At 40.0% G+C, this 13,207-nt stretch overlaps 1 protein-coding gene across 1 annotated transcript in view; it reads left to right on the top strand.

The window, feature by feature from the left end:
* Nucleotides 1-11,669, top strand: part of LOC124795691 (synaptic vesicle membrane protein VAT-1 homolog) — a 71,746-nt gene extending 60,077 nt beyond the window's left edge. Inside the window, exons 4-9 of the mRNA XM_047259772.1 lie at nt 6,611-6,685; nt 8,569-8,760; nt 8,833-9,043; nt 9,273-9,530; nt 10,995-11,239; nt 11,319-11,669. Of these exons, the coding sequence (XP_047115728.1) occupies nt 6,611-6,685; nt 8,569-8,760; nt 8,833-9,043; nt 9,273-9,530; nt 10,995-11,239; nt 11,319-11,669 (1,332 nt within the window). The remainder of the gene's footprint in view (nt 1-6,610; nt 6,686-8,568; nt 8,761-8,832; nt 9,044-9,272; nt 9,531-10,994; nt 11,240-11,318) is intronic.
* The last annotated feature ends 1,538 nt before the right edge of the window (nt 11,670-13,207 follow it).

Here is a 13,207-nt window from a genome sequence, read left to right as displayed (position 1 = left end):
TTTTTAAGTTATGCTCTGTGCAAAATTCTACCAGGCGGCTTCCTCTTTCAATTCTTAACCTCAATCCATATTCACCTACTATGTTTCCTTCTCTCCATTTTCCTACTCTCAAATTCCAGTCACCCATGACTTAAATTTTCATCTCCTTTCACTACCTGAATAATTTCTTTTACCTCATCCTACATTTCATCAATTTCTTCATCCTGTGCAGAGCTAGTTGGCACATAAACTTGTACTACTGTAGTAGGCATGGGCTTCGTGTCTACCTTAGCCACAATAATGCGTTCACTATGCTGTTTGTAGTAGCTTACCCGAACACCTATCTTTTTATTCATTATTAAATCTACTCCTGCATTACCCCTATTTGATTTTGTATTTAGAACCCTGTATTCACCTGACCAGAAGTCTTTTTCCTCCTGTCACCGAACTTCACTAATTCCCACTATATATAACTAACCTATCCATTTCCCTTTTTAAATTTTCTAACCTACCTGCCCGATTAAGGGATCTGACATTCCACGCTCCGATCCGTAGAATGCCAGTTTTCTTTCTCCTGATAACGACGTCCTCTTGAGTAGTCCCCGCCCGGAGATCCGAATGGAGGACTATTTTACCTCCGGAATATTTTACCCAATAGGACGCTATCATTTGACCATACAGTAAAGCTGCATGCCCTCGTGAAAAATTACGGCTGTAGTTTCCCCTTGCTTTCAGCCGTTCGCAGTACCAGCACAGCAAGGCCGTTTTGGTTATTGTTACAAGGCCAGATCAGTCAATCATCCAGACTGTTGCCCCTGCAACTATTGAAAAGGCTGCTGCCCTTCTTCAGGAACCACATGTTTGTCTGGCCTCTCAACAGATACCCCTCCGTTGTGGGTGCACCTACGGTACGGCCATCTGTATCGCTGAGATACGCAAGCCTCTCCACCAACGGCAAGGTCCATTGTTCGGGGGGGGGGGGGGGGGGGGGGGGGTTTCGAACGATACTAAACGAGAAAGAATGCAGCTGCGAGAGGGGCTGTAATCTGCAAGAAGAGGCAGGTCACCTACATTACGCCTTCTAACTACTTGCAGTAGTTGCGGGGTCAAATTTAGTTTGTATCTCCGAAGTATAATAGAAAACGAGAACTGAAACCAACGTGATTTACAGATGCCAGAGGAAATACTTCATGGTAAAGCAAAATAAATGAAATACGATGTTCGTGTAAACGTTAATTTACTTATGTGGAACAAAAATGTCCCCTGGAAGTTTAACAAGTTCAGTTCAAATTAGAAGAAAGACTACAAACAGTGGTTGCGTGCACCTAATACAGCAGATAAAAAATGAAGCATTTACTAACGGTTGAAACAAACATCTAGACATTCTTCATAGCAGAAGGCTTGGAAATAGGCTGGATTCTTTCACAACTTCCAAAAAAGAATCGAGTGTAGTCCACGAACAAAAGTAACTACTGTCTATATTTCGGTTTTTAGGTTTTATGTCCTATACGTAAGGATAATGGAATTAAAGTGATCTATTTCAGTTTTTAGATCAGAAACAAAACCTTAAAACGAGATACAAAAGGCCGACGGACGTATTCGTAAAATATATACCTTTTTCTCTGTGCCACATGTAACTCATGGATTCCTTAATGAAACAAGTGCTTCATTTCTTCCATCTACATTGGTACACTCACACGGCGTGTCCCACAAAGATCTGCAGTTTCTAAATTTCTCCAGAAACTCAGTTATACCCGCCTCTCACTCGTGTGCATATTAAACATTTAATCCTGCTCAGTTATACGAGACAAATTTGTCTGGTGGTTGGCACGACAGCGCTACACAGGGCACGATCTGTAAGATTGAACAGTGGTGAAGGGGGTCGACCTGTCCTGTGCTCATACCCAACCGACAGACCGACCAAAAATGTCGGTCGGTGGTGGTGGTGCCAACGTACTGTTTTCCCAGCTCCAGAAACCATGTCTCTAAACGCTCTTCTGTAAAGTATTGCAAAAAGTGGGTAAACAGCTAGTGAATTCTTCCCAGAGAAAGGAACTGCAGGAGCGCACGCTTTAATGAAACTGCTGCTGCAGGGCTAATTTGAAACGTTGTTCGTCGCGAAAAATGTTAGCTTCCGTTAAAGGGAATTTGATTCCACTTTGGGTAACTTTTCATTTGACCACTCATTAAGCCGAGGGCAGACAGGTAAACAAAAACACATCACAGCGAATTTAGAGCGTTCTCAGCACATACCACATTTTCATTTAAAATGCACGTAACCGCAAACAGTTTAGCCCTTAATCATAACTAAGAGCGGACTGGGCGCTTCACTGTATTCACGTCATCTCACTTGCTCACGTTAAGATAACTAAATATTAAGCGATATGTTGCTGTATCGCATTCGGAGGAAATTTAAATTGTCCTGTCAGTGTGATAGTTTTTTCCAGCCTATGTCTAAACAGAAGAATATCTCAATATTTCGTAAAAGGAAATTTTGTTCGTTGAAGGCTGTACATAGACCTTATTTGCTGTGCTATCCGCCAAGTTACACTTACTCCTTATCAAGCACATATACGTTAACAGTACGCACCACTCAAGAGATTTGGCATACAAATCAAATTATTAATCCACATCTGAAGCCACGCGTGAACAACAGTATGTTCTATTTGATGTGTGTGATTCCCTACAGAACCATGTACGTGCGAACCACAATCCACTAGTGATAACACTTGTTACATGTGTGGTTCGCTTATAATGTATTTCTGTAGCCAATAGACGAAATGTTCGTCAATTTACACTTCATAGTTCTGATTTACACATTGTCCTTTCATTTGTATTAGAGACGAAGCATACTGTTGAGTGGCTTCACGTGATAAAGTGATGGGTTTGCCATATTTCGTGTCAGTTGGCGCAAACTCTTCGTTTATATGTGATTGATGACGTCTTAGTCGAAATTGGCCAACAGCACAGCAAATAAATGATGTAAATATACAGCCTACGGGAGTAAAACGATTTTTTACGAAATATTCGGAGGTTGTGAATTCGCATATAAACAAAAATATCGCAGCAGTTGTCAGAGCGACGACTGTTTCCACCTTAGTCGGTAACTAACCTTTTATGCAGCTTATGAGGAAGATAAGCTGTCCTTTACGTAAGTCTTCAGTAAATTACATACATAGTGAAGTGTGTATCAATTTTTTTTACATCTTTCAAAAATATTACGTTGATGTCAAATCAGGTATCAAAATTAACAGAAATTGCCCAATTAGGAGCCAACAGCTGTTTCAATCCAGTGCTGCGAACATGAATCAGCATTTGATGTTACTCCACATAATGGGCCACTTATAAAATTTCGTGTTCGTTTCCAAATGAACGAACGTGTGTGGCAAGCTACGACGGTGTGCCAGATCGGGAGTCGAAGCCACAGTGGGCTATCACCTGCACTATCCGAACACCTGAGGAACAGATTCAAAACAGAATATTGCTCCACACCTTATGTGCTAAGGTGCAGAGGCTCTCACGATGCACACCTATGACACCGCAGTGGCCAGCGACAAGCTGAATATCAATGGACGCGTCATTCGTATTCGGTTTTTAAGTCCTGTAGCGCACTGCCTGCTAAAGGAAGGAGGTCCGGGTTCAGGTCACGTCCCATGACAATTTTAAGTTGTTACAGATGCCTGAAACAGCTGGAACACTCCGACAAATAGCTGAACTCGCCTCTACATGAAAATGCGATGGTCTGATGACAGTACGGAAAGGAGGAATGATTTTCTACTTTTTTTAATAGGAAGGGTTTCTACAGTTCTACATCTCGGAAAGATTCCGAAAACATGTCACATGCGCGGTATCGAATCATCACAAAAATGAGAGTAAAATACTTCCAGGTTGTAACTTATTGACGTAGTTCGGCAGGTTTGCTAAGAAATTAAAGCTAAAGTGCACAATAGCTCCAGACCTATAGTTCAGCCTCTGATCTACTTTATTCTAGACTACGAAATGTGTTGCGTCAAGTACTCCTTATAGCTGAATTCTGTAATGAGTCCGTCGGCTCACTAGCCGTTTATGGGCTATTAATTACTTGCGACTTTGTAAAGCCACTGCAGAGTTTGTGTGACCATTTGAAAAGCCATGTAGCCTTTGTTTGAACGAAGTTCTCGATTCCTTAAAGATATTCGATTCAGTAGAGAAAAACTTTAGTAACTACTTTGACAGAACGAATCCTTTCGTTCTCCATACAAAAAAATGAGCAAAAATTAAGTTTCTGCACAGTATGAAATACATGTTTGCGTGATACAGCTTTTGTATTTTGAAAAATGATTTTTTCTACACCTGAAACAGTTATGTAAGTTACAAATTTCAAGTTTAATGCACCTCAATTAAAATTAGATTTTTTTTTAGTTCGACGAGATCAAGAGTACTCTAATACGTATATAAGTGTCAACCACGTAAGTGTGCATTATCTGCACCACTTCTGAATTAAACCGGTTACATGAAACTGGAATTGCCGAAACATTCAAACTTTTAAACATACCTTCGAATCCGACACACGTACATTGCCTGTACGAAACTGCAGAACTGAACCTCTTTATCTGTAAAATGTCTTAGTTTAAAAGACATGCCAAGACCTCATTTCCAATGCCAAAAACTCCTGTTCATGTGTAATCGCAGCCTCAGACATGCTGTACATGTACTAATCGAGACAAAGTACTGAATTAGTATTGGAATTCAGTGTGACGAAATCAGGGAGGTTATCGAAAAGTTTTGTAAAGCCCTAGAGGAAATCACAAATGATGAAATATGTCCTGTGAATCCATTCGATTCACCCCGTCTTTAATCTTAAGTTTTGTAAAAGTTACTGAATAATAAGCAGACACTAATCGCGTTATCAGAACGTAATGAACGTATCACGGACATTTCACGATGCCGAAAGGCCTGTACCGCACTTAACGGAAGATAATAGCACCCCACAACAGCGTTAAAGATTTTTTTATAAAATGTCTTGAAATATAAACAGTGTATAGAGGCATAAATAGTCAATTGTTACTATGATTCACTCGGGGGAGAAAAATAAAATTCGAAATACGAGTAGTATATGAAAACATCCCAGAGGAAAGAAAAAGAGTCGGCAACATTGACAGCGTAATCACAAGAAGACAGAATACTTCACCCATGTTATCCCTTGGCCGGGACAGACTGAAGGCCCACAGCAACCCGTTGTCGGCAGCCGCTACATGTGAGTGCAACGCGGGCAATTGCGGCCGTTGTGCTGTCTGGGGGGCGACACCTGTTGTGTTTTGACGGAATGCCTGGCGTCGCCGTCACATGACAACCTTCCGGCCAATACGTTCTGGTAGTGGCCGCATTCCCGACACGCCCACAGACCACGTTCTTATAAGAGAGCGCACAGGGCTCCGTATCATTAGTTGCATCTTGGAGTCCTGTGAGGTTATGTAAGTATGTATATTGACGTAACTGTAGACGTTTGTGGACTGTGTTCATAGTCTATACTTGTCCTGGGTTGGAGTAAGAAGCTTGAATGGTGTTAGACACTCTTGTCCAGACGTAGCATTCTGACTACGCTTAAGACGTACATTAAAGTGTACAAGCCATTCAGTGGAAGTGATGTAAATGAATTTCGTGGGTTTTTTCGAAAAATATTGATCGCAGTTCCACGTAAAGTAAGCCAGCTCAATTTGTTTCTACATAGTTCAGAAGTCTTAAACACGGAAATTTTATGTCTTCATGAAAAATCTCAGGTAAAAATGTGTTCATCTAGTTCTAAATTCTTTTTTTTGTTCGCAGCTGGTAACATTCGGCCATGGATATGTTTCCGCTTCAGTTCACTGCACCCCTTGTGGTAAGATGGAAATTAAATACCACTAATTTCGTGTAATAAGTTCAATAAAACTCGCCAACTGCTACATAACCTATCTACCGATTTAGAATAGGTAGACTTAATTCTTACCTTATCGGACTCGGTTGTTACCGACTCTTTAGACTGTCGGTATGAAAGCTTAACTCAACAGTAGGATAGTTACTGTCAAATAACCCTAAACATGAAAACATTTTTGTGAGTTGACAATATCCAGTAACTGTAGGGGCTTGAAAGTGCGGAATAACCTGAAAGGAGATACATTTGCCCCCGATATGTCACTGAAGTCAATGTCTCACTGGAGTAATTTTTCTTACTTTCTTAAAGTAAGACTTAATAAAATTCCTATATAGCCTTCCATATGCTGCTTAACTTTTACTAACATTCGGATATATCTTTAATCGTGGCTAAGATTACTAGTCTCAGCCTCCATAGTATAAAATGTTTCAGAAAACGCGAACTGTATTTTACTTCTGAAATTAACTGGCAGTAACAATGTGTAGACCCCATATTCTGAAATGTATGGGGTGCTTAACAAGAATAACAATGTCGGTCACTTTAGTTTTCTCGGTAGATATTATCATTTTAATTGCTAGCAGTACTGGTAACTAATACAATCCATAACTAGCCGCAATAAGTGAAGAATGCAGAATTTGTCGTTCAACCATTACAAAGCTGGCTGTCGACATTCACAGCTCCAAACACATATTACATAGCAAAATTAATCTCTACTTACTTGGCCTTTTTGTCTTCCAGGATGTAGAATCAGAAGAAAACCATATGGTGCCCTCAGTTACACTTAACGGGCATGGAGCAATCAACAGGATAAAGGTAAATCATGAAATGTACCAAAATTTAGATTATCAAATTTCTAGTGTAAAAACTAAAATTTGGTGAAAGTTTATTCACTTCAGAAATATTCGCAGCAAGTTTTATTCCCGTGGTGGCTAAATGTCATCCTAACATAAACATGTTCGAATAACCTGAGATAAATTTGTCCGTAATTGCAACTCAGTTTGCAGCTTCAGAATACTCTCCCAAACGACCCGTAAAGCTATTTCCAAATTAATGAATAGGAAATTGAGTCTGCAACTGTACTCTGCATCGTCACTTTGCAAACATTTTCAGTTAACGCAAACACCGAAGTTCAAGGATTATATTGAACTTAACCTATCCGGCTCGTAAATATGACGAAAGTCAGTTTTACGAACTAGCATCTGGATGATAGAAAAACGTACAACTTAAAATACAGTAAGGGAGCTACTGTGAAGTCTCATCTTGATATTTGCTGTTAAGAACTCAAATCGTCCCACGGTTTGCTGAAATTCTCCAGCAAAAACATTTTCAAGAGAATTAAACTGAATAAAACGAAGTCATGCATGGGCCGCGTTCATCCAAAAGTATGGTTAGACGTACTTAACCAATCGCTTCTTAGTCTCCCTCGGCTTTCCTTTAGGTTGGATCATCTACATCATCCAGTTTCAGAACTAGAAGTGATAAAAAATCACGACCAATAAATGTCTTTCGTTAAATTGTATGACATTTCTCCTGTTAACTGTTTCGTGACGCTACAAAGCGCAGGTGTTCTGGTCGTAGCGTGTTCTTCAGAATCTATAGCAGATAGTGTAGATAAGCTTTAGGACTCTCTTAATATGCAAGGAAATGTTTTTCTTAACCTCAACTTATCTCCATATTAAAATGTAGAATACCAGCCACCACGATGCCAGTCATACTACGGTTTCGGCAATAACTTTACAACAATGCGTGTGCTCCAAAGTTTAAAACATGACACGTACTGTTGCCTCTGGCTATAGATCATTCGACCCTAATGACTAGACATAAAAATCTAATTTCATATAAATTTAATATAGAATCAACGCGTATATTCACACTAAAAGGAGTGGTCCAGCCATCGCGTTGCTAGCACTGATAGCGATAAATTTTCGTTGCACGTATTCCTCGCTTCAGTGACTAGAAATTATTCTAACAGAACAGTCCACGCAATTTTTCAGTGGAGTCAAATTGCGTTACAAGGAAATCTGTACAGAATTTCACGTGCCATACATGAAAATTACGAAAATACGGTGCCCTTCGGTCCCATTGTCTTGAATATTGTCTCTGAAAGCGGAAACGCCAGTCCAATTTTTTCATAATTGGAAAACAGCCTATAAGTTTCTATGAAACATTGCTAAACTTAATGTTAGTCAACTTAAGAGCTGTTCGACCACATTACCTTCTATTCACTTTGACTCGAAACAATTTAAGCAAAATTTTTTTGGAAGAGGTTACAGCTTTTAAATTACAAACTAAATAAGGTTAACATTTACCTAATGGTTGCGAACACTTCGTGCTTTAACGCAGTTCGCGACTAATACAAATTAGATGTGCTGCCAATTTTTTATAAAAGGTAAATCTTCATTAATTCCGATGAGCTTCCCTTACATTAATGGGAATTTCCAAAGCTGCCAGACCATTGCTTCCACATACTCGTCACCAGTGACATTACCTCCTGTTAATACAGTGTTACAGGTTGATTTTCATCGCCTATATGTAAATTCCAATAGTTTGCCTTATCTTACGTATAGCTTCGGACTGTTGCTACAGTTTTAGTCTAAAAGTAACAGCTGTCACTGTTCCTAAAGTGGCAATACGTCTTTAAAACACTTCATCGTATCAAAACGCTTGACGTGTTGACAAAACTTAAACTTTTACAGGTCGAAGATTCGCCCCTTAACAATGCTCTTAAAAGCGACTACGTCGAAGTGGAAGTAGAATACTGCGGTATGAACTTCACGGACAACTACCTGCGTTTGGGCATAATAAGAAATTACAAATTCCCCGTCGTCATGGGCAGTGAATGCTGCGGCGTTGTGACGCGTGTCGGAAATGCTGTTACCGACCTGAAGGTGAGTTTGACTGAATTCGCAGAATAACGGTGACATTTCCGACGTAGATGTTGAGCAATCGGTTTGTTGCAGGCCGGGCAGAAGGTGCTGTGCTTGAAAATGCAAGGCGGCCTGTTCAGACGAATGGTCCACGTCCCGCGGAAAAACTGCTTTCTGGTGCCAGCCGATATAAGCCTCCAGGATGCCATTGGTCTTGGTCTCAACTACTTGGTAGCTAACATCTGCTTGTTCGAACTGGGCTGCATCAAAGCAGACGACGTAATTTTCATGCAGTCCATTGCAGGTATAAAGCTCAAATACTAAACAGTTAACGTAACATCTTGATTTGAGGAACTGAAACTTTAGTGCCTTTTTGTAAATGTAAACACTTAAGCACCTGGATTGTTTAATGCTGTGAAACCGTGAACTGTCTCCATAAAATCACTTAAACTTCGCACCACACAACTTGTAAGATTCAAAACAATTTTAAGGCTAATGGCTATGGTAATAAACAAATTGTTACCTGAATCCAGGTGGTGTTGGAACGGCTGTTACCCAGCTTAGTCAGACGCTACAAAATGTTAAACTCCTGGGAACCGCTTCAGAATCAAAGTTCGCTGATCTAAAATCTCATGGAGTGGACCGTGTTTTCCGCCACGGCGAAGATTACGTACAAGAAATTCTCAAAACATATCCTGAAGGAGTAGATATCATCATAAACAGCGACGGTGGAACGGACGTTGAAAGGTGCTTTAAAATGCTGAAACGTTGTGGCACGTTGATCCTGATAGGTAAGTAATGAAATGACAATTCACGACCCACTATGTATACTAAACTTCCATAGCATCAATGACTACATTTTCAAACATGAAGGTATCTTTCAATGGTTAATACTTAATGACTAGGCTTGTGTACCTAAATCAAGTAAAAAAGCTAACTCCTGTAGCACCACTTTGTTAGTCTGTCCACCTGTCAAACCTTTTCGTCAAACTAAGAGTATCGAAACTTCAGCAGTGTTAGTCTATAATCAATTGGCGCTTCAAATTTCAGTACAGGATGACCGTGTAAAACTTGAGCACTCAACCTACTGTAATACCCGTCGACCTACAATGGAATTAGAGCGATGTGGCGCAGTGGTTAGCACACTGGACTCGCATTCGGGAGGACGACGGTTCAATCCCGTCTCTGGCCATCCTGAATTAAGTTTTCCGTGATTTCCCTAAATCGTATCAGGCAAATGCCGGGATGGTTCCTTTGAAAGGGCACGGCCGATTTCCTTCCCAATACTTTCCTAACTCGAGCTTGCGTTCCGTCTCTAATGACCTCGTTGTCGACGGGACGTTAAACACTAACCACCACCTACAATGAAATTCAGCAACAAAGATTCAAAGCACAGTGAAGTCCGAAGCTGTCAATTGGAAATTACAGCACGAAAAAGTTTGTTACCTGACTTAAGACAAACTTTATCCAAACATCTAGAACCTGGAACCGATGTCTTAACAGTATCAATGTCGATGAAGCAAACATCACTAGTGTTCCTAGAACACATATCGATACAGCCTGAAACTTGAGACGCTCTTAGAGCGTACATTCCCAAACATGAGGAGAAATGCAGTGCAAACTAATTCAAAATTTAGTGAATTACTCTGCCATACGCTTTTGCTCAGATATAGTTCGCTTAATATTTCGATAAATACGCTTAGCATTTAGAAACAAGACGTCACTACTCCCACAACTTACCTTATCACTGCAAATGTTCTGCCGATTTGAAAGTGCAAATCTGCAGAACTTTTTTTTGGAACCTGGATCGCTTAATAGGCCTGAAACTGAGATGGATATAAATTAGAGCAAAATATCTGACAATATTCTTCGCCAATTCATTCAGGCGTAACTTCCTTGTGCATAATTTTAAACGAGTTAAACATTAAACATTACTGTAGCCTAAGATGTTAACAACTTAGAATACTGAAATGATCATTCTGTGCGACAAAACATTTTTGCCACATAGATACCTCCTTAGTCACTCAGATCTTCCCTATAATCGTAAAATTCTGGTATTTTATGCTCAAATTACTTACGGGTTTCTGTGAAGCATACTTCTAAATACAGGCAGAGGTGGTGGTTGATAGTGAGAACAGAGGCGGAGCGTGTGGGAGAGTGCTTTTCAGGCTATAAACCAGTGAAGTTGACTTGTTACCATAGCACTTGAGATCCGACAAATGATTCCATGTAACTGATCCTTGGAATATTGACAGGTTCCAACTGCACTGCTTCGTATCCCAAAACTAAAGCCTGGGGCATGATCAGGCCAACGTGGGATACCCAGACGGTGTCGTCAGCTGAGCTGATTAGCAAAAACCACACTGTGGCGGGCGTAAATATTGGGCTGTTGCTGCAAACTGAACAGGAAATGATGCAGGCCATAGTCGCAGAGATATTTGAACTACGATCCAGTGGGAAAATTGAACCCCGTATTCATTCAGTTCTGCCTTTCGAAAAGGTAAGGTTCCTTTTTGTACGGGCTGTCAAGTGCGAGTTACCACTAAAACTGGTGTCTAACGCGTAATTCTATGTTGCAGGTCACTGAGGGTATGATCGAGCTATGCGAGAGAAAGAACTACGGGAAGATTATCTTGGATGTGAAGCGAAAAACGGCCACGCCAGACGAGCCTGATGTTCCCGTCGCAGCGGAATCAGAAGAGCAGCCTCCTCTTGCATATGAGGAACAGGGCCGGGTGGAGACAAATGAGAAGGGCGTCGAGACACAGGAACCTAGTCTGGAAGCGGCAGCGGAAGCAGAGCCTGAGCTAGCTCGTACTGAAGATACTGAGGATACTGAAGCATCAAAAGAAACAGAACCAGTCGAAGAGAAACAGCAATCCGAAGAAAAGATCGCCGAGGAGCCGAAGGATGCCAGTGGATCTCAGTGAGAAAGATGCAGCTAAAGATGTGATGTACTATTTATACTGCTGTTAAATTATTCTCTTAAATTCTTTTAAACTTGTTAAAGATTCTTAATTATGCTTGCTATAACACTTTAAAAAAGTTTTGAACGTAATTTAAACTTGAAGAAATAAGAAATTTTATTGTAATTTTCGTATTTATAAACAATAAAACGTTGAATGCATAATTCATTTAATTTATTCCATTTAGAAACGAATTAAACATGAACACAACTCGGCTCATAATACATGCCACAGGTCAGAGTGCGAAAACTATTTCATTGAGCTTGATTACTGCGTGTTGCTTATTCAGTTGACTACTAGATTAGTAGCAACCTGTACATCAGACTTGCGCATGTGAGTGAAACATGAGATATTTCACAAACAGGCTGCCATCTTCCATTCCTCATGGAAGTTGCGCACGTGAATACTGCACAGAAGAAAGTTCCGTGCAGGTATGAAATTTGAAAACACACGTCGTTCCTCATTTAACTCCACATTTAACGGAGATTGAGAGGGTTATGATGCAAACGTTCGTACACTTAAGATAACTAAATTATGCAAATAGTTTAATAATGGTTAAGTCAAACGTTTCATAATTGGACATATTAGGTAACAGACCTTCCCCTAAATGTCGGTAAGCAACGTTCAGAATACGTATACAAAGATGTAGCCACAAGAAATTATTTACATTAAAGAATTTCATAATTATTGCTGGTTCATCAATCCGGACAGGTCCCGAAATAGAGTTAAGCAAGTTACACTCTTCACTCATTCGTAGCATATACATCAGCTTTACTAACAAATCACTTGCAGAATCTCTAAAATTTCAATCACATGGACTCACACGTTCTTTACTCCACCCTTATACCCATTTCTCGATGTCAGTACTAGTCGTTCAACTACTCAGTCAACATTCTAGTTCCAGGAAATGTCATACTAACCCTCTTTACCCTCCCTTCTTCAACGTTAAACAGCAGTTTCCTCTGCTTCTACACAATTAAAGCAGCATCTAGACAAGAGGAAACATACAGGGATAATACACATTTAAGAAATTTGGGGAGATGTGTCAAGAGTACCTATTTTGAGGTTTTATTTATTGTAGCCTAAACATAAATTTAAAGTTATTTAATCAGTCTTCAACTGTAGGATGATGGTATGATTTAAAAATGGAAATTCGGAGAAACATAACCAATATTTAAATTTCTAAACAAGAGGTGCAGAGTAGATATCTGGCCACTTAACTTCTACTAGCGCATGTAAATCTTATACCACCCTTAAAAGCTATATCCCTGAGTTTATAGATACGTGCAATTCTAACTATAGCGAAGTGTTCCATACTTTGTCAAATCATTTTCAGGCACTGCAATAGGTTTTTTCACTTCCTTAAAAGACCCTATTCACTTTGCATGAATTCACATTTTGAATTTCATGCAGATGATTATTTCTTCCATTAGGTCATCCTCGCACAACTCGTTATGCCATTGCTCTGCTTCGTGAATTTTTGTGGCGGTATTCCCGAGAAG

Source organism: Schistocerca piceifrons, chromosome 4 (assembly GCF_021461385.2).
Source record: "Schistocerca piceifrons isolate TAMUIC-IGC-003096 chromosome 4, iqSchPice1.1, whole genome shotgun sequence".
Taxonomy (NCBI): Eukaryota; Metazoa; Arthropoda; class Insecta; order Orthoptera; family Acrididae; genus Schistocerca; species Schistocerca piceifrons.
Note: the sequence above shows the minus strand (reverse complement) of the source record. Positions and strands in the feature narration are given on the sequence as shown.